The 27,222-nt window shown below is 36.2% G+C and overlaps 1 protein-coding gene across 1 annotated transcript in view; it reads right to left on the minus strand.

Moving 5' to 3' along the window:
- LOC150099417 (NPC intracellular cholesterol transporter 1-like) overlaps window positions 1–27,222 on the minus strand; it is a 477,548-nt gene that overhangs the window by 47,991 nt on the left and 402,335 nt on the right. The window contains exon 21 of the mRNA XM_090404409.1: window positions 21,254–21,485. Coding sequence (XP_090260535.1) covers window positions 21,254–21,485 — 232 coding nt within the window. The remainder of the gene's footprint in view (window positions 1–21,253; window positions 21,486–27,222) is intronic.

The raw sequence follows: 27,222 nt of genomic DNA on the forward strand, positions 1-27,222 counted from the left end.
ATTTCCCTACTGCTGAGTGTTCCTGGTAAGATTTACACAAGAATACCTGAGAAAAGGTTGAGAAGGACTGTGGAAGAAAAGCTTGGTGAAGAACAAGCTGAATTCAGGTAAAATAGAGGCTGTCAGGATCAGATCTTCACTTTACGACAAATAGTGGAGAAATCATGGGAATATAACAAAGATCTATATTTAAGTTTTGTAGATCTGGAAAAGGCATATAACAAGGTGTCAAGAGAGAAGCTATTCAAAACGTTACAGTTATATGCCAATGGGGCATTATATCAAGCAATACTTAGTCTTTATTTGAGTTGTAAGTCAACAGTCAGAATTGAAGGAAATACAGGAAGATGGTTTAATGTTAAATCTGGTGTGAGACAAGGATGTACATTATCCCCTCTGTTATTCATTATCTATATGGATCACATTATGAAGGAAAGTGGTATTAAATCTGATATCAAAATTGGAAATGTTAATGTCAGCTCTTATGCAGATGATGTTATACTTCTAAATAAATCCTCTACAAATCTGCAAGATTCCCTGACTAAACTGAACAACTGTAGTAATACATATGGTATGAAGATCAGCAATAACAAGACAATGAAAATAGGTAGATGCAAAGAAAACATCAACTGCATTGTGAATGGAGAACCTATTGAACAAGTGGAACATTTCAGCTACTTAGGCACGATTTTTAGTGAAGATGGTAAATTAAATATGGAAATATACAACAGAATCAACAAAGCTGGTATGGTAGGAAGTCAACTGAATACATTTATATGGAATAAGAGAGAAATTAGTCAAAACATAAATTAGCTGTATACAAGACAGTGTTCAAACCAATTTTAACTTATATATCTGAGAGCAACCTCAGGGCTCACTTTAGTGAGTACGGGCGCAGCAAACCTGAGGTACTTGATGCTGGACCATGCCTTACTTCATGTAATATACATCTGTTATATTATCTGTAGATGGTCCCTCCACTTCCTTCTTTACTTCTTTCCTTCTTCTCTTCTTGCTCCTTCCCCCGAAATGCTATTAGAGTATTCAAGGGCTAGGGGTGAATCTTTCCTATTTTGCTGTGTCATTTCATCTTATGCAAATAGGGTAGTGCTAACAGGGCATTACCAAACATTGTAACATGGTCAAGTCATCAAACAATGGTCATACCACATCGTCTGTCGCACGAGTTTACAAGGGACGTGTTCAGGTTTTAGGCAGAGGAACCTGTTCGAAAAATATGTTACAGTCTCCCTTAGACACCACTCCTCAACACTCTGCTAGAGGAAACTCCATCAATGGGCCTGCTACCTGTTTGGGGATGTGTTTAGGGGCAGCACAAAGAAATGGTTCTGCAAAGGACAGCAATGGCAACAACAATGGCATCAGACTATGGCTTTAGGCAACTGGAACATCTTCTCTCTGACAGGGAAGGAGAAGGAACTGGTTGAGGAAGCTAAGCGCTACCAACTAGATTTAGTTGGGCTTTCTTCGACAAGGAGGAGAGGCTCTGCTCTGCAACTGTTGTCTTGGATGAGATGGGGGGAGGGGGGGAGCTCTACTACTCTGGTGTGAGCCCGACAATGTCTGCTCAGGCGGGTATGGGGATACTCACAAGCCCCCAGCTGTCTGATTGTGTTTCTGAGTGGATCCCATTGGAGGGATGTGTATGTGTGTGTGTGTGTGTGTGTCAATGCTCCAGATGAAAAACCACGACTTGGCTTGGTGCAAGCCTATGCACCTAATCTGGAGTCAGAATACTCTGCCTTCCTAAAGGAAGTGGATGCTGCTTTTGACAGACATGGAATCAGTCCTGCTAATGGGTGACTTCAATGCACATGTTGGAACAGATGACCAGACGAAGAGGGGTATGGTTTGGAGGAACAGAGACCTTGACCTTAACATGAATGAGTTGAAATTATTGGACTTCTGCTGTGTTAACACCTTGTCCATAATGAATACCTTCTTCCAGCACCGAGAAGTCCATAAGTATACCTGGTACAGGGATACACTTGGACAGAGGTCTCTGATTGACTTCTTTATAGTCTCAGCAGACCTATTTTCCCTCAGTGCTGGACATTCGTGTGAGGAGAGGGGAAGAACTGTCAACTGACCACCACCCTGTTGCGTGCACTCTACGGCTTCAGAAACCAGATGCTACCATCAACGCTGGTAGGTCTAAGCAGCTATATCGTGTGAAATGGAAGGCACTGGGAAATGAGGCCGTGAGGAAGAATTTTGCAGATGACATTTCCTCCAGATTCAAAGAGATTCCCAAGCATACTGCAGATGTTGAGGAGGAGTTGGAGTGGTTCAGAACAGTTGCCGCTGCCTCTGGACTCTCATGCTGTGGCAAAAAACAGCTCAGCATGGCAATGGGCAGTGAGAAAAAGGACACTTTGGTGGAACCAAGAGATCCAAAAAGCTGTCCGGGCAAAAAAGGAGGCCTACCTAACATGACTTAGGGTCAGGTCACCTGAGATGCATTTGTGGTATGCTGAGGCACGAAAAGCTGCTGCTGAGGCAGTAAAGACATCAAAAAGTATTTTGGCAGACCATCCACTGCGTTCGAGGGAAGAAATCGTGCACAACAAGGGAAATTAAGGCCTCTGCTGGTACACTTTTATAAACTGAGAAGGATATTCTCCACAGATGGAGGGAATACTTTGAGAGTTCTTAACCCAGGTGGCCCAGCAGTTGTGGACATCCCAGAGGTGCAAATCTGGATGATGACTAGTCTCACAGCAGAAGAGGTCCATTTAGCAATAAAATTGGGCAAGAGTGCCGGTGATGATGAAATTCGGCCCGAAATGCTAAAAGCCATAAATCGAGACAGTGTTCTCTGGCTGACTCGAGTGTGTCAGGCTGCTTGGATATCTTGGCGAACACCAAAGCAATGGCAGACAGGCATAATAATACCAGTCTTCAAGAAGGAAGACTAGAGAGATTGCAGCAACTATTGTGGCATCTCTCCCCTCAGCTTGCCTGGGAAAGTATACGCTAGGTGCTTGGAAAGAAGGTGCAGGAGCATAGTTGAGTCAAAGTTCCAATGTGGCTTTTGTCCTAGTAGAAGCACAACTGACCAAATTTTCACTTTAAGGCAAGTCTTTGAGAAATCTTGGGAATATGCCAAGAATGTCTACACATGTTGTGTGGACTTGGAGAAGGCATATAACCAGGTTCCTCGGGATAAGTTTTGGCAAGTAGTACAGGAGTGTGGAGTGGATGGCCGACTATTAGCTGCCATCAAGTCCCTGTATGAATGCCTGGAGTTTTGTGTCAGGGTAAACAGCACAAAGTCTGAACCTTTCACAGTCTCCGTTGGCCTCCACCAAGGGTGTGTTCTGTCACCCCTCCTTTTCATAATATTTATGGACTGGATTGATAAGCCCACCCGAGGCAGTGAGTGTGTCAGAATTGGAAGATGTAACATTGGACATCTGCTTTTTGCGGATGACCTAGTTCTGCTTAGCTCTTCCACAGATTATCTCCAGCAGACCCTGGATAGGTTTGTAGCAGAAGCTGGAATGAAGATCAATGTGGCCAAAACATTTGTGGTCTCAAGACAACCATCCCAGTGCACTCTACATGTGAGTGGAGTCCTACTGAGACAGGTGAAGAAATTTGAATATTTTGGGTCCATATTCACGAGTGATGGAAAGTGGGATGTACAGCTAGGTACTCGGATTGGCTCAGCAAGTGCAATATTGCGGGAACTTGGCCATTTGGTAGTAGTGAAGCGGGAGTTAAGCCAGAAGGCAAAGCTGGCTGTCTTCAGTACAGTCTATGTCCCCATCCTCACTTATGGTCATGAAAGTTGGGTAATGATCGAAAGAATGCAGACACGAATCCAAGCAGCTGAAATGAAGTTCCCTCGAGGGGTTGTGGGGCTCACAAGACTCGACAGAGTCAGAAGCTCTGCAATTCAGGAAACCGTCAATACTCAACCGTTGCTTCTCTGTGTTGAGAGATCACAGTTATGTTGGTATGGGCACCTGGTCAGAATGCCACGAGAGGCTCCCCAAGCAGGCCCTCTTTGCCAAGCCAGAGGGTAAGATGCCAGGTGGAAGGCCAAGGACTTGCTAGATAGATTATATCCAAAACCTTGGGTGGACAGGTTTGGGGGTCCCACCAGAACACTTAAGTTTGGTGGCAGAGGATCGTGACTATAGGAAGTTCCTCTTGCAGCTGCTGCCCCCACAACCCAATTAGGAAAGGTGGGCCTTGAAGATGAATGAATGAATGAATATCTGAGAGCTGGGTCAGAAGTAAAACATTTGACCAAAGACTAGAGCCCTCAGATATGAGAGTTCTGAGAAAGATTAGGGGCATTAGCAGAGCTAATCTCAGATGGCATGATCACTTAAAAAGAATGGGCGATGAAAGATTACCAAAAGAAGTGTTCTCTGCCAGGTTGGCAGGAAAAAGACCGAGAGGAAGACCAAGATAGAGGTGGTTTGATGCAGTAAAAAGTGCCTTAGAAGATAGAAATATAAGATATGATAATGTTGAAGTCTTGACAGGTAACAGATTGATTTAGAGTAAATAATATATAGGAAGTTAGTAATGATGCAAATTTTTCATGTAGTACTATCATATCCTGTACATCCCCCTTGAGGGTACATGGCAGGAATTTGATGATGATATTCCAATATAAAAATGTGCACAAATTCATATGGAAGGAAGATGCAATAAATAAGGAAAGTCTCACTGACCATGTTATTGTAGATAGTGATGTTTTCCCACTGTTGCATGACACTAGAGTGTATACAGGATTTGAAATAGAAAGTGATTACTATTAGCAGCACAAAACTGAATTTCATACCGAAAAAAAAAAGTGTGTAAGAAAGTTTTAAAACAAATCGAAGTTGAACAACTTTCAGAGGTGAACTGCAAACTTCGATACAAAAAAACATCATTGAAGGAAAAATGAAAGAGTTTGAAAATAAGAACCAAGCCTTGGAGATTCAATGGCAAATCCTGAAGAAAACTTGGACAGATTCAGCCAGAGAGGCTTGTGGTGAGGTTGTCTGTAAGGAGAGGGAAAATTCAGAACACCATGATGGAATCAGGAAGTTTAAGAGGCAGTCAAGGAAAAGAAGAAAGCATATCAAAAGTTCCTTGAAAGTAAGTCAACTTGTGTTCTTAGAGAATACAGAGAAAAATGCAAGAAAGCAAAGCACTATGTAAAACTAAACAAAAGTTATGGGAAGACTTCGGTAAGATATAAATATTAGGCTTAGAAAATAAATATTAGAAGATGGCAACATATTCTGGAGGCTATTGAAAAAGCTTAGAAATGGAGGAAAACATAGCATTAAAGGAATCAGAGATGATAAAAGTAACATGAAAATTAAAAAACTATGCACTGCAGCCACTGTAAGACTTTTATATCTCCATACTTGAGCATTTCTGGTTGAATATCATCTGTTCAAGCTGCCTTTCCACATTCCAGACCTTTGATGGCTTCTTTTACTTCAAGTATGGATATGTATTCCTGACTGCATGACTGGTCAGTGTTTTTTTTTACCAATGTGCTGTCACTGATTGTTCCATTTAGAAATTTTTTGAACAAATTACACCATACTTCCAGGATATATCTTTTTCTCCAGTTTTCACGTCACCTTGATCATCTCTAGTTCCTTTTTTAGCACTCTTTCCTTCATTTCTCAGCTTCTTCAACAACCTCTAGAATATCTTGCCACCTTCTTGGTATATATTTTCTATGTTCTTACTAAAATCTTCCCATAACTTTTGTTTAGCTAGTTTTATACATTGTTTAACTTTCTTACATTTGTCTCTGTATTCTGTAAGAGCACAAGCTGACTTATTTGCCAGGAAAGTTTGATATGCTTTCTTCTTTCCCTTCACTGCCTCTTTAACTTCCTGTGTCCACCATGGAGTTCTGATTTCTTTATCCTTGCAGACAACCTCACCACATGCCTCACTGGCTGAATCAATCAATGTTTTCTTCAGGGCTTGCCACTGAATCTCCAAGGTTTGATTCCCGTTCTCAAACTCTTTCATTTTTTATCCAACAATGTTTGTGTATTTTAGTCTGCAGTTCACATCTGACAGCTGATCACTTTTATTTGCTTTAAAACTTTCTTATATGTTCTTCTTTTCAATATGAAATTCAATTTTATCCAGCTCTAGCCTAAATGGTGATCACTTCCAATTTCGAATCTTCTGTACATTCTAGTGGTCCTGCACCAGGGAAATTACATAACTATCAAAACAATAACATAGTCAATGAGACTTTTCTTATTCCTTGCTTCTTCTCTCCATGTGAATTTGTGCACATTTTTATGTTGGAGCACGTTGTTAGTAATACCAGTCCATGTCCTGAGCAGAAATCCAACAGGTATTTGTCAATTGCTCTTTTCTCCAAATTTTCCCAAAATATTTTTGTATATCTGACAATCATTTCCTAATCTGCTATTTAGATTCCCAACAAGGACCAACTTTCCATTTTCTATTGTGTCAGTTGCTTTCTCTAAAGCCTCAAAAAATTACTCCATTTCTATCTTAGTAGAGCCTTCTGTGGGACCATAGGCACAAATAAGTCTCATTGTTCAGTTTCCCATCTTGCCCATATCACTCTATTTGAAATTGCCTGCCATTCAAGAAGATTAGCATTGTATTTAGTGTTGAATACTATGGGTACTCCTTCTTTTCCTTTTATTGTCATTGCCTGAATATAACATTTTGTATTTATTGCTCAGAAAGATCTCATCAGTTTTGTCTTTTTTGTTTCCGTCACCCCAATTATGTTGATCTGGTACGTACTTATCCAACTCCTCAGCTGGCTCCATTTCTTTGCCATTCAGGCTTCTTATGTTGATAGTACCAATCATGAGCTCTGGTGAGGTTGAGTTGCGGTGTGTGTTTTAGGATTTGTTTCAGCAGGTGACTTTTTTGCTGTTCACCCTGGTTCCCTGAAGAAAACAACCCACTGTTGTGCATTGTTAAACTGGGCAATGCCCCAGATGCATGAAATTCTGTCATGTTGTACCATTATTTTATATTTTTGTTTAAGCCAAAAAGAATACAATTTGTTCAGCTGGAATATGGTATTAGTAATAACTAATGCACATCCTTAACAGAAATCCAACAGGAACTTACTTCTATTATTAGATTTCCTCTTTTCAACAAATTTTTCAAATACAATTTTGCATGTCTGGTAATCATTTCTTACTCTGCTGTTTCTATCACGAACAAGGACCAACAATCCATCTCCCCCTTTTTTTCTTGATGTGTCACAACCAGGGCTGTGAAGTTGATACATAAAATTTCCGATTCCAATTCTCGAAGTTATTATATTATTATTCGTGACACCTCCATGGAGTCTGTAGACTCATTCCAGGAGGACACCCAATGTACAACTCTCCGTCATCACCACTCCACCAAACCTCTATTACCAATCACCCACACCAATGCCATCCACTGCTAGCCACCACAACAACTAGTTTTTTTTGTCTGTAAATTGCATGTGTTCTGAATGGCCAATTTGTCTATATGTGGGATGAAAAATCCAAGTTTCCAGGAGAAAAAACCTGGCTACCTCTGTATGAAATTGGCTAACTGACCTTAGATTGAAAAAGTCCATATAAAGATTCTTCCCATTACAACGAGATTCAAACTTAGGCCTTTTCTAATTGATGGGTACAATGAACCGTTGTTCTTCTAACTACAATACAGAGGCTACCTTTGACTCTGACCACTTTATTTATATATCAATATAGGAAATAAATAATAAATATACTAATTACCATATTATTCGCCTTAAAAAGATGTACCATTGTATTGGATGCATGAATTATGCATCAAATTTTTGTAATGTAAATATTAATTTTTTAATTTAAAATTTTAATACAAAAAAGAAAGAAAGACTCTTATCGTTTTTAAATAAAATTTACTCAACAGGTATCCCCCCAATAGAATGGAAAAAAGCAATTGTGATTCCTATCTTTAAGAAAGGTAATAGAGATGACCCTAAAAACTATAGAGGTATCAGTATACTAAATTCCTGTTACAAAATATATAGCAGAATCTTAAATAACAAACTAATGATATATTCCGAAAACTTTATTCTAGAGGTACAGAATGGATTTAGAAAAGGACGATCATGTATAGACCCAGCCTTTTGCCTAAAATTAATAATAGAGAAAAGAAGAGAATATAATTTAGAAACACATATTGCATTTATTGACTTTGAAAAAGCATTTGACAAAGTCAAAAGAAACATATTATTTAACATATTAAAAGAAAGACAAATACCATATAATATCCTAAAAGCTATCACAAGTATATATGAAAATAATCAAATACAAATAAGATTAAATCACGAGCTATCATATACAAGAGAGATAAACCAAGGGATCCGACAGGGATGTCCCCTCTCAGCTCAGCAACTCTTTTTAATATCTACTTAAACGAAATAATAATAAAATGGAGTAAAAATTTACATCAAGGAATTAAACTTTCACCTACAATTAACTTAAACACTCTCCTCTTTGCAGACGACCAAATAATAATTACAAATTCTGAAGATAAATTACAGAAAGCTATTTTAAATCTAAATGAGATATCCAAAGATTATGGTATGATAATATCAACGGAAAAATCAAAAACTATGGCCTTTAAAGGACAAGATCCAGCAAGAACTAAAATAGTAATAGATAACAAGATCTTACAACAGGTGAATTCATTTAACTACCTAGGATGTATGATCACATACGAAAATGAAAAAGATATAAATGTAAAAATTGCAAAATATTTAAAAATAACAGGTGTAATTAACTCTATATTTAAACCAAACCTAGTTCAAAAACAAACCAGGCTAAAAGTATACAATACATTAGCCTTACCGGTCTTAATGTATGGAAGCGAAATCTGGACAATAAAACAAAAAGACAAACAAAGATTAATAACAGCAGAAATGAAGTTTATGAGAAAAACTGCAAAGTATACCCTATTTGATCACAAAAGAAATGAAGATATTATGAAAGAATTAAACATAGAATCAGTAAGAGAAAAAATTAAAAAATATAAACATAAATGGATGGAACACGTTCAAAGAATGAAAACAGAAAGATTACCAAAACAAGCCTTAAAGTACAAGCCATTAGGAAAAAGAAAACCAGGACGTCCTCTTAAATGATTCAATGACTTCTAAGGCCGCAACAGGCCATGATAGGCCTAAATCCTTGATACGTATGATGATGAAAATTTTAATACATATATTATCCATTTATTTTCTGTGATATTTTAATTTTTGCATGCATGCATAAATCATTTCACTTTAGAAATTTAAAGCACCACGACAGCAACCCTGTAAAATCAATGATATTTGCCAATAATTTTGCTTGTTTAATAATAATTTTTGTAGATAGACAGCAAACTGATCTTCTTTGATCCATTATCCAAATTTTTAATTCATTTTCAATTTCTGGCCGTTTTGCATTAGATTTTCTGCAGAGATGGTATTTTTAACAATTTACTTATATTAATTGCTGTTCTTGTGTTCTCCAAGTCCATACTATTTTTTCTGTAGGCAGAGGCCCAAAATGGTGCTCTGATGACCTACTTTTCTGCATTCTGAATGACACTACGCTTTAATGCAATCGTATAGCTATTTCTGTGCTTTGTAGAATCCATGGGTTATAATATATATATATATATATATATATATATACACACATTTGTAGTCATTACTAGTTTAAATAAGTGACCATTAACGACCATGCAGCTATTCAAACTGATCACGCATTACTGAAAAGCGATGTCCTCCATAACTGCACATACATAAAAAATACTTCAGTGTATAAGATGCACCAGTTTATAGGACGTATCCTAATTTTCAGATAAATTTTAGGTACAAAAAAACTGCACCTTAAAAGGGAAAAATAAGGTGTTTATTTCCTATATCAAGTGAAAGCACTCAACATACAAGGCATTTAATCACTGCTAATGTGAATCATCAGGTTACTTCTTAGAATTCTGACCTGTTAAAGTTTGGGTCTGAAGGCTATAGCTATGCCACTGTGACTTTTTTTATTCTGTATATTAAAGAAATTACTAACATTCAGTAACCTTACATTTTAAACAAAAAACAAAACTTAGAAATTGAAAACATTGGTCAACTGAGGTTACATTTTATCAAAAGGCTATAAATAGGGGTGCTTAAGGTTCAAAGCTATATAACTGAGAGGAGACCTCTACATAGCCTTTAAAGGAACGTGGAGAACCGACCAATGCTTCTGACCTAATGTCCAATCTTCAGCTCCTTGTGGTGCACCCTGTTAGGTATCTACCTGGATACTGAATGAATGAGGATGGGCTTGCAATTTGGGATTTAGCCGGCCAAATTGTATTCTTATTGGCTTAAACCAAAATAAAAAATGATGGTACAACATGACAGAATTTCATGCTGGCGGGGATGTCGCCTGGTTAAATAAGGCCTACCTTTTTCACCAGGGAACTAGGGCAAACAGCAAAAAGTCAGCTACTGGAACAAATCCTAAAACCCACCCCAACTCAACATCAGAGTTCAAGATCGGTACTATCAACATAAGAAGCCTAAATGGCAAAGAAATGGAGCTAGCTGAGGAACTGGATAAGTACCAGATCGACATAATAGGGATGACTGAAACAAAAAAGGCAAAAACTGGTGAGATCGTTCTGAGCAATAAATACAAAATGTTATATTCAGGCAATGACAATTAAGGAAATGAAGAAGACGAGGCTAACCTTCTTGAATGGAAGGGAGTCTCAAGTACAGTGAGGTGGGCAAATATCAGAATGGGGAACTGTATGATGAGACTTATTTGTGCCTATGTTCCCACAGAAGGTTCTACTAAGACAGAAGTGGAGGAATTTTTTGAGGCTTTAGAGAAAGCATCTGACACAATGAAAAAGGAAGAGTTAGTCCTTTTGGGGATCTAAATAGCAGAGTAGGAAATGATTGTGAGACATACAAATATATTTTGGGAAAATTTGGAGAAAAGAGAAAAGCTAATAATAATGGCAAATACCTGTTGGATTTCTGCTCAGGAAATGGAGTGGTTATTACTAACACCATGTTCCAACATAAAAATGTGCACAAATTCACATGGAGAGAAGAGGCAAGGAATAAGAAAAGTCTCATTGACTATGTTATTGTTGATAGTGATGTTTTCTCCCTGGTGCAGGACATCAGAGTGTACAGAGGATATGAAATTGGAAGTGATCACTATTTAGTCTAGAGGAGGATAAAATTGAATTTCATATTGAAAAGAATAACATGTAAGAAAATTTTAAAGCGAATAAAAGTTGAGCTACTCTCAGATGTGAACTGTAGACTAAAACACACAAAGATTATTCAGTAAAAAATGAAAGTATTTGAGAATGGGAACCAAACCTTAGAGATTCAGCGGCAAGCCTTGAAGAAAACAATGACTAATTCTTGTAGATAGGCTAATACGTTGGTAACACATGACTATTAAATTATTTAAGGAATTTACAACGTATACTGGAATACTAATTAAAAGAAACTTTAATAAATACCTCCTATATTTCAGCAATGTCACATTGCATCTTCATGGCAATATACAACTATGACATGCGCATGCAGGCGCTACAAAAAGTAAATTAGGCAGAAGAGAGAAAACTACTGTTGTTTATCGAGTCCTAAAGGTGATTGATTATCTTAATGTTAGAGGTTTAATGGAATATTAACAGCACTGAGAAAAGATTAAAACTAATTTTAATACTTAAAATATTCATCTCCGTCACAGAGACATCTTTGGGGATTACAAAAACTTTTTGTAACAACACACACACACACAAATACAATACAAAGTGAAACTAAAGTCCTATCTATGTGGTGCACCTTCTATGGGCATTTGCAGGTGGCCTGGGATGTAAAGAGGGCTCTCTGATAATTGAAGTTTCCCAAATTTTAAGAAGTTTAATGCAACCATATTTGTTTAAATTACATTGATTCCTGAGTGCAGATGCAGATTCAAAGAATAGTCTTTCTTTTTTGAATTTACTATGGTGGAGCATGGTTGTTACAAAAAGTTTTTGTAATCCCCGAAGATGTCTTTGACAGAAACGAAATATTGGAAGTATTAAAATTAGTTTTAATCCTTTCTCAGTGCTATTAATATTCCATTAAACCTGTAACATGAATTCTTCACAGCACTTAAGCCTTAACACACGCGATTGATTACCAAAACACTGATTGATTCAGCCAGAGAGGCATGTGGTGAGGTTGTCTGCAAGGATAGAAAAATCAGAACTCCATGGTGGAGTTCTGATTTTTCTTTCACTCTCTTCACTGTCTCTTTAACAGGAAGTTAAAGAGGTAGTGAAGGAAAAGAAGAAAGCATATATCAAAAGTTCCTGGCAAATAAGTCTGCATATGCTCTTAGAGAATGCAGAGACGAATGTGAGAAAGCTAAACACTATGTAAAACTAGTTAAACAAAAGTCATGGGAAGACTTTGGTAAGAACATAGAAAATAAATATCAAGAAGGTTGTAAGATGTTCTGGAGGTTGTTGAAGAAGCTCAGAAATGGAAGAAAGATGCTGTAAAAAGAATTAGGGATGATAAAATTGACATGAAAACTAGAGAAAAAGATATTCTTGAAGTATGGAGTAATTACTTTGAAAAACTGCTAAATGAAACAAGCTGTGATGACAGCAATGGTAAAAAAACACTGACCAGGCATGCAGTCAGGAATACGTATCCATATTTGAGGTGGAAAAGGCCATCAAAAGCATGAAATGTGGAAAGGCAGCACAAGGAGGTATAAAAAAGTCTTGCAGTGGCTGCACTGCATAGTACAGAAGGCATAGACAGAGGGATGAATTCAAGATGATTGGAATACAGCTCTCATAGTACCCATATATAAAAAGGGATATAAAACTGAATGTGAGAATTACAGAGGTATATCTCTACTGAATGTTCCTAGTAAGATATATGCAAGTATACTGAGAAACAGTTGAAAAGGATTGTGGAAGAGAAGCTTGGTGAAGAACGAGCTGGATTTAGGCTAAATAGAGACTGTCATGATCAGATTTTCACTTTACGACAAATAGTTAAGAAATCATGGGAATATAATAAAGATCTGCATTTAAGTTTTGTAGATCTGGTAAAGGCATATGACAAGGCACCAAGAGAGAAGTTCTCAAAATGCTACAGTTATATGGTGTCAATGGGGCATTATATCAAGCAATACTTAGTCTTTATTTGAGTTATAAGTCAGCAGGTAGAATTGAAAGAAGTACAGGAAGATGGTTTTATGTTAAATCTGGTGTCCGACAAGGATGTACATACATTATTCCCTCTGTTATTCATTATGTGGCTTAAACCTGATATCAAAATTGGAGATCTTAATCTCAGCTCTTTGCTTTATTTGGATGATGTTATACTTCTAAATAAATCTGCTACAAGTTTGCAAGATTCCCTGAATAAATTGAATAACTGTGTTAATACATAAGAGGTGGTCAGCAATAACAAGACAAAGACAATGAAAATAGGCAGTCGCATAGAAAATATCAACTGCATTGTGAATGGAGAACCTATAGAACATTTTAGCTACTTAGACACGATTTTTATTTTATATGGAATAAGAGAGAAATTAGTCAAAGCATTAAATTAGCTATATACAAGACAGTGTTCAAACCAATTTTAACTTATGGATCAGAAGTAAAACATTTGACCAAAGACTAGAGACCGCACATATGAGAGTTCTGAGAAAGATTAGGGGCATGAACAGATGGCATCAATGGCAATATCATATTAAAATCAAGGATATTAGGATAGAACTTGAGATTGTCAGCATCCAGGAATGCATTATCATAGCTAATCTTCAAATGTGATGGAGAAGATTATTAACAACCAGCCTCTTTACACTATCTGTAGATTCATCAGTTAATTAGCAATCACTAATATTGATTTTGTCATTTTCATTCTACAACTGACCTCTTAGCTAATCTGACTGCTTTGACACAAACCACTGAAAGATTTGAAGAAACCCATGTTTTCACTCTTGATATTTCAAAGGCATTTAATCGTGTTTGGCATCAAGGACTCCTGAATAAGCTACCATCTTATGGCCTCCCTTCTGCTCTCTGTAATTGGATTTCAAGCTTCCTCACTGATCGTTTTTTTTTTTTTTTTCTTTGCATGTCATGAATGACTTCCTCTCATCAGATTTCTCCATCGATGATGGAATATCCCAGAGTTCTCTTCTCTCAATCATGTTCTTCCTCCTTTACATCAATGGCATTTCTCTCTGACTTCAAATGCTATTCACAACTCTGCTGATGACAGTACCTTCATTCCTCTTCCTCATTTGAAAAACATAGTAGTATTCAAATGATAAAAGACTTAAGATCTTGCATAACCAATGACTTAAACACTGATCAACTCAGCATTCTCAAATAGTGTGGAATATAACTTAGTAAAGTTCAATGCCATAAAAACTCAGGCTTGCCTTATTATCTGCAAGAAAGATCTTATCTCACACCCTCTTAACTTTATAATGTCCAAGTTTCCTTTCAAGATCAATTTTCTCTTCTTGGGTTGACTGTTACATCCAGTTTATCCTGGCACAAGCATATTACATATGCAGCCTTCTCAATTTCTAAAAAGGTTTAATGTTTTTTCTATTCTAAACGCTTCTCTCCCTCTCAACTCCTAACACTTCATAAGTCTTAGATCCAACAAACCTTGGAATATTCCTCCCACATTTGTATTGGTGCACCCAAAACCTGCCTAATAATTCATGAATATTCAGAGGAGGGCAATCTACTTAATAGATGATGTGATGTGGTGTATCACATCACTCCAATTTTACCTGTTTACCACACCTCACTCTGTCCTAACAATCCACGTTCCATAATCTCGATATATTCTTTGGAACACTTCTTTGCACCCTTTTCATTTTTATCCTCTGAACACATAAATCCAAATGCAGTAGAATTAAGACTTTGTAAAGAGACAAAACTTACTTATCATTATACAGGGTGATCAAAATTAAAGTCATCGTCACCATCAAATTCATGACATGTACCCTCAAGGGGTGTACAGGATATGACTACTACTACTACATGAAAAATTTACATCATTACTCACTTCCTATCTTCAATTTTCTTCCAAATTAGTCTGCTACCTGCCAAGTCTAAAACATTATCAGATCTTATATTTCTATCGTCTAAGGCACTTTGTACCGTATCAATCCACCTATATCATGGTCTTCCTCTGGGTCGTTTTCCTGCCAACCTGGCAGAGAACACTTGTTTTGCTAATCTTTCCTTGCCCATTCCGTTTAAGTGACCATACCACCTGAGATTAGCACTGCTAACACATTCCTGGATGCTGACAATGTTAAGTTCTTTCCTAATATCCTCATTTTTAATATGATATTGCCATTGATGCCATATGTTCACGCTGTTAAACTGTGAATGAAATTGTTTTGTATATTTTTGTTTTTTTTTTCATTCACATTTAACATAATATACCATATACCAAGCAAGACTTGTGTAAATATTATTTAATGTAAACTTCTTTTACAATTTAATATTCATATAACTACCTTAATTTTGTCTAATATTTAATTATTTAATCAAAGATATATGTATTAATAATGAAAAGACTGTATTAAATATTATTAAGCTATTTTAATTATCATTATGTTAATATTATAAGAACTTGTATTTGATAATTTAACTGCGCATTAATTAAAATGTAAATATTCTCTATTTATTCCTATTTGTAGAAATTTAACGTTATGTAATAGCTCAATTTTATTATGTTTTGTTTTGTTGTCATGGAAATGTATGTTAGATAGCTTGCATGTTTTGGAACACCATGTGAGGAGAAGGTTTATTGAAAAGAGTTTTAGAAAGAAATCACGAGAATAATTTAGGCGGGAAAAACAGAGATATAAGCGAAGAATGCTGAAAACAATAATAAGAAAACCGAGAGAGAGAGAGAGGATTAGCATTAGGTTGGAATTGGAACATTCGGGAATCACAGTGTGATATAGCGAGTCGGCAAGTCACTCAAGCAGCTAATAAAGTCTACTAGTCGAGAGGCGGTTAGCTAATAAATTGTAGAATAACAATTATAGCTACGGAAGACAGCTGAGTGGCTACTAAATAGACTAGCAATACTTGAGTAGATATTTAATTTCAGGGCCGACCTGTCAAGGACACACAGAGTCTTGAAATAAAGCATGGAGTTACTAGATAAGTAGAAGCTGTAAAATTGAAGTTTACCGTTAGCTGTGTTTAGAATTGTGGTGTCTAAAGAATTAATTGAATGCCGGAAGTGTGAACAACTGTGCATATAAAACCTCAAGTTAAGGAATTAATGTGTGTTGCCTTATTTCATGAGTGATCAGTAGTACTTCATGCAAGAACGTTTGTTTATGTGTATAGTGACCGTGAATTAATTCTGTTAATGCTTTGAAGATTTACTTTAATGAGTGCCGATTATTGTTAAAAGTGTTTACAGTTAAAAAAAATGTTTGTGTGCAAGTTCATGAAGAAAGAAGATTATCGGTAAGATTATTCCAACCATTAATATTCCTTTGCAGAGAAGTGTGCGAGTTTCATCCTAGAATTTCCTTACACTAACAGTAACTATTATGGAAATTAGCTAAAGTGTATTTATAAGCGTTTGCTTGTAAAGAGGTATTGCTGCAATTTTTATTGTATTTGAAACTTAAAGAACTATGAGGCATTGATGTGAATGATCGTTAAGGAATTTTATTAAATAGTTAAAGGGAACTGTGAGAAGACTGTATTACAGATAACAGAATTACCATTGTCTGAGCTTGTATGACTTTATTATCAGAAAGGCTAAAGTGTTTATAAGTTATTTAGTGATTTGATCTTAAGTGTAAAATTTGTGATTCTAAATTAAATGTTAGTTTTTGTTAATCTAAAGTTGTATTTTGCCTGAATCTCTTTTACTGCACCATTCATAAAATATTCGAACCAAAGCGGGAGAGATAAATAAGTTAAATATACACGGCCAGTATATATTTTAAGGAGAAATAGTTGAAGGTTGATTTTTCTTCAATTCTTGAACTAATTCAGATATAGAGTGGCGCAGTCTTTAAATATAAATTTTCTCTATATTTGAATTAGAAATCAACTCACAACTTATCAATTAGTTAAGAACATCGTAATTGTAATCATATCGGATCCAAAGTATAGATTAAGAACAAGTAGGATCCAACAACGCCTCTAATCTTTTTCAGGACTCTCATATCTGCGGTCTCTAGTCTTTGGTCAAACATTTTACTTCTGACCCAGCTCTCAGATCTATAAGTTAAAACTGGTTTGAACACTGCTTTGTATGCAGCTAATTTATTGTTCCGACTAATTTCTCTCTCTCTTATTCCATACGAATTTATTCAATTGACTTCCTACCATACCAGCTTTGTTAATTCTGTTGTCTATTTCCATATTTAATTTACCATCTTCACTAAAAATTGTGCCTAAGTAACTGAAATGTTTTACTTGTTCCACAGGTTCTCTGTTAAAAACACAGTTGATATTTTCAATGATTCTATCCATTTTCATTGTCTTTGTCTTTTTATTGCTGACCTTCGTACCATATCTATTACAACAGTTATTCAATTTAGTCAGAGAATCTTGCAAACCTGTAGCAGATCTCTTTAGAAGTATAACATCGTCACCATAAAGCAAAGAGCTGACATTAACATCTCCAAATCTGATATCATGTTTAATACCATTTTCCTTCATAATGTGATACATATATATAATGAATAACAGACGGGATAATGTATATCCTTGTCTCACACCAGATTTAACATTAAACCATCTTCCTGTACTTCCTTCAATTCTAACTGCTGACATGCAACTCAAATAAAGACTAACTATTGTTTGATATAATTCCCCATTGACACCATATAACTGTAGTGTATTGAATAGTTTCTCTCTTGGAACATTGTCATATGCCTTTTCCAGATCGACAAAACTAAAATACAGATCTTTGTTATATTCCCATTCTCCACTATTTGTCGTAAAGTGAAGATCTGATCCTGACAGCCACTATTTTACCTGAATCCAGCTTGTTCTTCACCAAGCTTTTCTTCCACAATTCTTCTCAACTGGTTCTCAAGTATACTTGCATATATCTTACCAGGAACACTCAATAGGGATATACCTCTGTAATTCTCACACTCAGTTTTATTTCCCTTTTTATATATAGATACGAGAGCTCTAGTCCAATCATTGGGAATTCGTCCCTCTGTCCAGGCCTTCTGAACTATGCAGTGCAGCCACTGTAAGACTTTTATACCACCATACTTCAGCATTTCTGTTCGAATATCATCTACTCCTGCTGCCTTTCCACATTTCAAGCCTGATGACTTTTTCTACTTCAAGTATGGATATGTATTCCTGACTGCATGCCTAGTCAGTGCTTTTTTATCACTGTGCTCTCATCACTGCTTGTTTCATTTAGCAAATTTTCAAAGTAATTACTCCATACTTCAAGGATATCTTTTTCTCCCGTTTTCATTTCACCTTTATCATCTCTAACTCCTTTTATAGCACTCTTTCCTCCATTTCTAAGCTTCTTCAACAACCTCCAGAATATCTTACCACCTTCTTGATATTTATTTTCTATGTTCTTGGCAAAGTCCTCCCATGACTTTTGTTTAGCTAGTTTTACACAGTGTTTAGCTTTCTTACATTTGTCTCTGTATTCTCTAAGAGCACAAGCTGACTTATTTGCCAGGAAAGTTTGGTATGCTTTCTTCTTTTCCTTCACTGCCTCTTTAACTTCCTGTGTACACCAAGGAGCTCTGATTTTTCTATCCTTGCAGACAAACAACCTCACCGCATGCCTCTCTCGCTGAATCAATCAGGGTTTTCCTCAATATTTGCCACTGAATATCCAAGCTATGGTTCTTGTTCTAAAACTCTTTCATTTTTTCTTCAATAATCTTTGTGTATTTTGACCAACTTTTATTCGCTTTAAGACTTTCTTACATGTCATTCTATTCAATATGAAATTCAATTTTATCCTGCTCAAGACTAAATAGTGATCACTTTCAATTTCAAATCCTCTGTACCCTATGATCTCCTGCACTAGAGAGAAAACATCACTGTCAACAATAGCATAGTCAATGAGACTTTTCATATTCCTTGCCTCTTCTCTCCATGTGAATTTGTGCACATTTTTATGTTGGAACATGGTGTTAGTAATAACCAGTCCATGTCCTGAGCAGAAATCCAACAGGTATTTGCCATTATTATTAGCTTTCCTCTTTTCTCCAAAATATTTTTGTATGTCTGACAATCACTTTCTACTCTGCTATTTAGATCCCCAACAAGGACCAACTTTTCCTTTTTCATTGTGTCAGTTACTTTTTCTAGAGCCCTCAAAAAATTCCTCCACGTCTACCTTAGTAGAGCCTTCTGTGGGACCATAGGCACAAATAAGTCTCATTGTCCAGTTCCCCATTCTCATATTAGCCCACATCACTCAACTTGAGATTGCCTGCCATTCAAGATGATTAGCCTCATATTTAGTGTTGAATACTATGGCGACTTCTTCTTTTCCTTGATTGGCATTGCCTGAATATAACATTTTGTATTTATTGCTCAGAAAGATATCACCAGTTTTTGTCCTATTTGTTTCAGTCATCTCTATTATGTCGATCTGGTACTTATCTAATTCCTCAGCTAGCTCCATTTCTTTGCCATTCAAGCTTCTTATGTTGATAGTACCGATCTTTAGCTCTGGTGATGTTGAGTTGGGATGTGCTTTCAGATTTATTCCAGTGGCTGACTTTTCACTGTTCGCCCTGATTCCCTGGCGAAAACAACAGGGTTGTTTTCGCCAGGGAATCTATTAAATGAATACTGTTTTTAAAACTAAACATAAATGAGAAACATTTAAAAACATAATCATGATTTTATTTTATTTATTTATTATAATATTATTATTTTATTATTTTTTACCCGTATAGAGAATAAATATTCTTTAGTTACATTTCAGAGAGAAGTACTGAATACGTTATTATAACCATGTTAAATACATCCTATTCAATGAGATCTTTGGAAATTAATAGGCTAGTTTGGTTGCTTTCAATCGTTTATATTACATTTTTAGATCTGATTTACAAGAAGCCAAAAGAAAACTTATGTAACTATATTCTTATTTAAAAAACTGCGCAATGCCCTAGCGGGTGTGAAATTTTGTCATGTTGTACCATCATTTTGTATACTGGTTTAAGCCAATAAGAATACAATTTGGTCAGCTAAATCCCGATTTGCCAGCCCATCCTCGTTCATTCAGTGTCCAGGTAGATACTCAACAGTGTGCACCACGAGAAGGTGACTATTGGACATTAGGTCAAAAGCCCCGGTCAGTTCTCCGCATTCCTTTAAAGGACACGTGGAGGTTTCCTCTCAGTTATACAACTTTGACCATTAAGCTACCCTATCAAAATTAAAGTAACCATGTTTAAAGCCTGTAGAGTGCCATACAGTGATCTAAATGCTGCAAAACTTTGCTGGAATACATTGTGGATTATGCAGAAGCAATATCTGAGGGAAAAAAAAAAGTAGTTCTAAAATTCACCACTAAGTGGTGAATTTTAGAACTACTTGTAAACAATAAGTGCATAAATTTGCATATCATGCAACTCAGCAGATGCCAGGAGGGTTTAAAATTTAAAAAGATGGACACAAGATTTTTTCCCTTCATTCTGGTTTTCAATTCCAATCACAGTGATAGTACTAACCTTGCTTCAACATGATAGCTTCATGAGCAATACTACCTAAACAATTGCAATTTTGTTTCAACACTGAGTGAATTTCGTCACCTGAACAAATGGTGACGAGGTCCACTATCTCCATGTGCTCTATGATGAATGATTAGTCATTTTGAAGAAATGGGATCATTGGGAGTTAGACACCAGGCAGAGGTCACAAACCAATCGGTTCACAACAAGTGAATGAAGTTGCTACTTCCGCTGTAGAAAATGATGTCAAATTTTTGGAATCTGGGGGAAGCAAGAGTGTTTGTGCTAGGAAATTTCTTGCAAAATGACACTGATGATAACAAGCAACCAGTCCAAACAAATACAATCAAAGTATTGAAAATCAAATAATTATAGATTATCTGCTAAAGCAGAAGACTGAATCGCAGCATTCAGTTTTCTGCTTTAGTATTGCCATTCTAAACTATAATTTAGCATTTATATCTTATACTTACCATGACAAGGTTAACAAGAGAGACAGCATTCAGAGAGATATTCCACCAATACATTAACCCCATGAGATTAATCAAAATCATTGTGATCACTAAGAGTATAATAAATGCCGAGTGGAAATCCAAACCCATTAATACCAATGTAACTACAAATATAGCTGCAAGAGTAATTGCTACGTTCTTGATGGTATCATGCCATGTAGACAGGTACTGCTCATAAAATACATAAAATACGCTGTAAAGAGAGAGAGAAATAACGGGTTTAAAATAAATATTATATGTAACAAAAGCAATATGTAAAAGCAGTAACAAAAATAGCAAAATGAGTGAAATTAAAACAGGATTGACTAAAATCACAAGGCTAGTACTACCTATTTTGCAGGAATAGAAACCCAAGTTTACAGAAGGAAGTACTTTGTCACTACCTCCAAATGAAACCAGCTAACTTACTGTCAATCAAAAAAATTCTTATACAACTCTGTCTCATGTCCTAGACATGATTTGAACCCAGTTATAATAAGAGTATGTAATCTGAAAACACTGTATTCAATGGGTGGGATAATGTGCAGTGAACAAGAGTGTGTCAATTCAACCAATAAGTTGATAATGAAAGCTGAAATAACTGGAAATAATACAATGGAATAATTAAATATATAACTAAAATAATATAGCTGAAATAAAATGAGAAAATAAATAAAGAGGTCACGAATGTCTTGATTATTATTGGATACTTGAATGGAATTAGGTAAATAAGTTTTAAAAGATACACAAGTTTTTTTTTTTTTTTTTTTTAATATAAATATGCACAGTACCTTTGCATGCATGTGACATTGCTCATATTTTATTCTGATCCATTAGTACCAAATGTAACTTCCTCCAAGCCACTTCATGATTACCAATAATTTTACCAATATCGGTAATAAGCAAACCAGTGGTTTGCTTATTACCGATAATGGTAAAATTAGGTGGTAAGATTACATACTTAATGACATTCACAAACATTTATGCTTGCAATTCAGTTTGAATCTACAGCGTGTTGGTTGGAGAGCAGAAGAATTATCCTGTGAGCAAACTAGTTAACTGTAAGAACATGCAGAAGATTTCTAAGTATAGGTGGTTCTCACTTTACAAATTCCTACTTTACGAATTTTTATTTTAAATTGTGTGTAGCAAAGGCAATTAGGGGGCATGTATGGGGAATTAAGCAGTATGTAATGACGTAATGATCCGTTAGAACAAGCCTTGGCGACGCAAGTGTGTTATCGGCAGTTTTCTTCAGTTACACCTGATTTTTTATTTTAAAGCTTTATTTTAACCCTTTCACTTTTCCAGCAATGTCAAAAAGAAGCAACAGTGCAAAACCAATGAACATGCAGAAGATTTCTAAGTATAGGTGGTTCTCACTTTACAAATTCCTACTTTACGAATTTTTATTTTAAATTGTGTGTAGCAAAGGCAATTAGGGGGCATGTATGGGGAATTAAGCAGTATGTAATGACGTAATGATCCGTTAGAACAAGCCTTGGCGACGCAAGTGTGTTATCGGCAGTTTTCTTCAGTTACACCTGATTTTTTATTTTAAAGCTTTATTTTAACCCTTTCACTTTTCCAGCAATGTCAAAAAGAAGCAACAGTGCAAAACCAGAAAATGAACAAAAGAAACAAAGAAAAGATAATGTTAGAGAAAAAAATACGAAATTATTACCAGCCATCAAGCTGGTAATGTTAAAGCTCTTTCTCAGAAATTTTCTCTTGCTGCTTCAACAGTTTGCACCATTTTAAAGGATAAAGAAAAATATTTGCAAGAAGTAAAAAATGCACAATCTATGCAGTCTGCATGGTTGCATAATAAAGAAACAGGTAGTACAGCCACTCTCTAGCCAAAAGGCAGCGGGTTCAAATCCCGACTTGGGCATGGATGTTTGTGATTGGCTTTGGAAATACTAGTGGTGATGGTGGTCGGCGGTAGATGGCGTTGATGTAGTTGTGGTCAGTTGGTGGAGGAGGCAGAATTGTGGAGCAGGCGCCCTCCCTCGATGAGTCTTTGGACTCCGTGGAGGTGTCTAATAATAATAATTCCTCATATGGAAAAACTGTTAACTGCTTGGATAAGCAGCCAAACGCAATGATTAAACATGTCTATTACCTACGCAACGATTTATACTTTTTTCAAACAACACCACCCACTGCAAGTAGTGGTTTGTGTTGTTTGACCACTATTAAAAGTGAACTAGTTAGCATAACATTAAAGTACAAGGTGAAACTGCAAAATCTTAGAAGATTTTCAGAAAAATTAGAAGAAATAAAGAAGGAAATTACTTGCCATTGCAGATTTTTAATGTCGACTTAGACGGGCTTTTTTTTTGGAAACAGATGCCTGCGAGAACTTACATCACAAAAGTAGAATCTGCAATACTAGGTTTTCAAGCATCAAAAGATCACATCACTCTACTATTAGAAGGAAATGCTACTGGCGATTGCAAGTTAAAACCCTTATTTGTGCATTGATCAAAAAATCCAAGAAGCTTAAAAAGAATTAATAAAGATATTCTTCCAGTAATATGGAAGACAAATAAGAAGGCTTGGCTGAAGGGTTCCCTATTTGAAGATTGGCTTATGCATCACTTTGTTCCCGAAGTGAAACTTTATTGTGATAAAGTTATTCTTGTAGATAGACTTATACGTTGGTGATACATAATTGTTAATTTTAAGGAAAGACAATGTATACTATTACATTAATTAAATAACTTTAATTATTTATTTATTCGTTGCCAAAATGAAGCTTATTAGCTCTTTATACTTAAGTAACTTTAATTAATATTTCCAACATTTTTGTAATGTTACATTACCATCTTCAGGGAACATAAAAATTAATGAAATGTGCACGAAGGCACTAACACAGAACAAATATAACTGAAGACAACAACTGAAGTCAGTCCCAGAGTCCTAAAGGGTGCCACCTAGTGGGCCAAACTGAGTATTAATCTTGGCTGTTGGGCTGATGTTCTAAGAATGCAAGCCTCCCATATTTGGGGTAGTCTCATGCATCCAAATTTATTGAGGTTTGGGGAGTTTCTTATAGCTGAGGCTGATTTTAAGACTCATATTTAAACTTGCTGTGTTGTAGTAAGGAGGCTTTCTTTCAACGTATTTTATGGTGAGCGCCCAAAGCATGGTCAGCAAGTTCTGAGTGGCTGTAATGGTGGAAACGGATATAATCCTTATGTTCAGATATCCTGATATTAGCTGTCCTGCCTGTTTGGCCATAGTAAGACAGTTTGCAACTACAAGGGACCTGGTAAACTCCAGGTAGGTCTAGAGGAAGTGGCTGGTCTTTGGTGGATAAGAGATGTAAATTTTTATATGGTTTGTATCACGTTGTCAAGTGATATTTTACAATAAAGAGCCAAGAGGCTATTTTTTCTGGCGATGTAAATTAAGTTAAGGGGATAATAAATGCCTCATTATTTTAAAGCCGGATAAGAAACTCAGAGATCGAAATCTAAGAGTTTCATGCTGAAGAACTTTTGGCGAGTCCAAGCGTAAGTCAACACCTGATACCACAACACTAGGGCAACTCAGAGCAAAGGTGGAGAAAGCTCCATCACTATCCTTAATATTTTCTCACAATATAAAATGCAGCTCCTAGGAAATGTATTACTCTTTTACATTATGAGAAACGTCACTAACCAGACCGGTTTCGACCTTTATTGAGGTCTCATCAGTGAGTAGGTAGACCTGGATAATACCAAGGTTTAAGTGAACCGAACTTACAGAGAAAATATTAAGGATAGTGATGGAGCTTGTTCCACCTTTGCTCCAAGTTGCCCTAGTGTTGTGCTACCAGGTGTTGACTTATGCTTGGACTCGCCGAAAGTTCTTCGGCATGAAACTCTTAGATTTCAATCTCCGTGTTTCTTATCCGGCTTTAAAATAATGAGGGATTTATTATCCCCTTAACTTAATTTACGTTGTCATAAAAAATAGCCTCTTGACTCTTTATAGTAGTAATAATATATAGGTACAACTTGCTGGCAATTCATATAGTAAAGGTATGCAAGTTCAGTTCACTTAAGCCTTGGTATTATCCAGGTCTACCTACTCACTGATGAGACCTCAATAAAGGTCAAAACCCGTCTGGGTAGTGACCTTCCTCATAATGTAAAACAGTAATACATCTCCTAGGAGCTGCGTTTTACATTATGAGAAAATATTAAGGATAGTGATGAAGCTTGCTCCACCTTAGCACCGTGTTGCCCTAGTGTTGTGCTACCAGGTGTTGACTTACGCTTGGACTCACCAAAAGTTCTTTGGCATGAAACTCTTAGATTTCGATCTCCAAGTTTCTTATCTGGCTTTAAAATAATGAGGGATTTATTACCCCGTTAACTTGAGTCTTTTTTTTTTAGGATTTTAGTTAACTTTTCAGAAGTACCCCGAATATAGGGAACAGTGATAGATTTAGAGTAGTCCCTGTTGTGGAGGGCAGTTGAGGTTAACTGGTTTTAATATTTTTTGGATTTTACTCGTCAATACGGCAAGTTAAAACTGAAGATCTCTAGACAACGGAATCAATTAGCCTTTCTAAAACGCTGCCAAGATAATAATGTGATCATTAATTGTGTGAAATTGAAGCACCGATTTACTTCTCCTAAAGCTCTCTGCATATATAGATGCACTAGCTTTGCCTTGTTATGGAAGCAAATTACCGCTACTCGTGTTCTCTTAGCCAACACTAACGAGGCTATTCATACGCTAGAAGAAGAGCTTACTGCTATGCTGAATGATGACCTTTGGACAATCCTCTCCGATGTCCCTAATTGTTCAGCAAAAAAAGGAATTCCAAAAAGCACATTGTTTGCACATCAAAAAATTTGAAAAGTTTAAAAAAGAACTCAGCTAGCAAATCTCAACTGCCTCTCAACACAGTAATAAACATGTCATCCCTTACCTTGAAGCCTGAAGCAACCAGAACTCTCTCTCCCTAGGTCACAACTTCACCATAACACTGAAAAAAATCCCTTCTGAAGAAATAATGATTCAGTTAGAAAGTAATATCCGCAACCTTCCCAACAATATCAGACTAGATGTAGCTGGTGTTCTTACACAAGTTAAACCTCCAAAATGCAACTTGTCTAAAGAAGAATTCAAGGCGCTACAGGAATTAAAAAATAAAAATAAAATAATAATTACTAAAGCAGATAAGGGAAATGCCACTGTAGTTCTAAACAAAACCGACTACACAGGTAAGCTTTCCTCCTTGTTATTAGATATCGGTCTACTTACCTCCCTACAGAATATGATCCTACCAGCTCCCAAATCAGAACACGTCATAGGCTCCTTAAGAAGGTTACTTCTTTGCCTGTGGAAATTACTCAGAAACTAAACCCTTTTAACTCTAGACCCCCCCCCCCCCACCCCCAGAATATATGGACTTCCAAAAATTCATAAACAGAATGTGCCATTACATCTCATTGTGTACGGCATCGACCCCCCCCCCCCACACACACACAAATTAGCCAAACATTTAGCCAAAGTGCTCACACAATATACCGGTGTTAAATTCTGAATGAAAGGAATTATGTCATAATAGTGTTTCATTCAGAATTTAGCAGAGTTTGCCATTCCCTGAGCCAAATTTGCTCATCAGACAAATAGTAAATTATTCACTTACTGATGTATATTCCATAATTATAAAATAATTGGATGTTCTAATAGTTGTTAGTTATTCATCCTGTACTAATTCTTTGAAGAGTATATATATCCTATGTAAACTGTGCACGGAAACTCGGAACTTAATCCGTTTGTGTAAATCATTACCAAGGACTTAGCCAGTATAACAGAAACTAAGTGCTGTGAGAAATTACAAAGTTATCCGCCAGAGTACATTTTGGCGCTGGTTACTATGCTGTGTTAACGGAACAACCACGAGGCAAATTTTGGCACAAAAATGGGAGAGAAGAGACATGCGC

Source organism: Typopeltis vanoorti, chromosome 14 (genome assembly GCF_054136105.1).
Source record: "Typopeltis vanoorti isolate ZY-2024b chromosome 14, IOZ_Tvanoo_1.0, whole genome shotgun sequence".
In the NCBI taxonomy this organism is placed as follows: domain Eukaryota; kingdom Metazoa; phylum Arthropoda; class Arachnida; order Uropygi; family Thelyphonidae; genus Typopeltis; species Typopeltis vanoorti.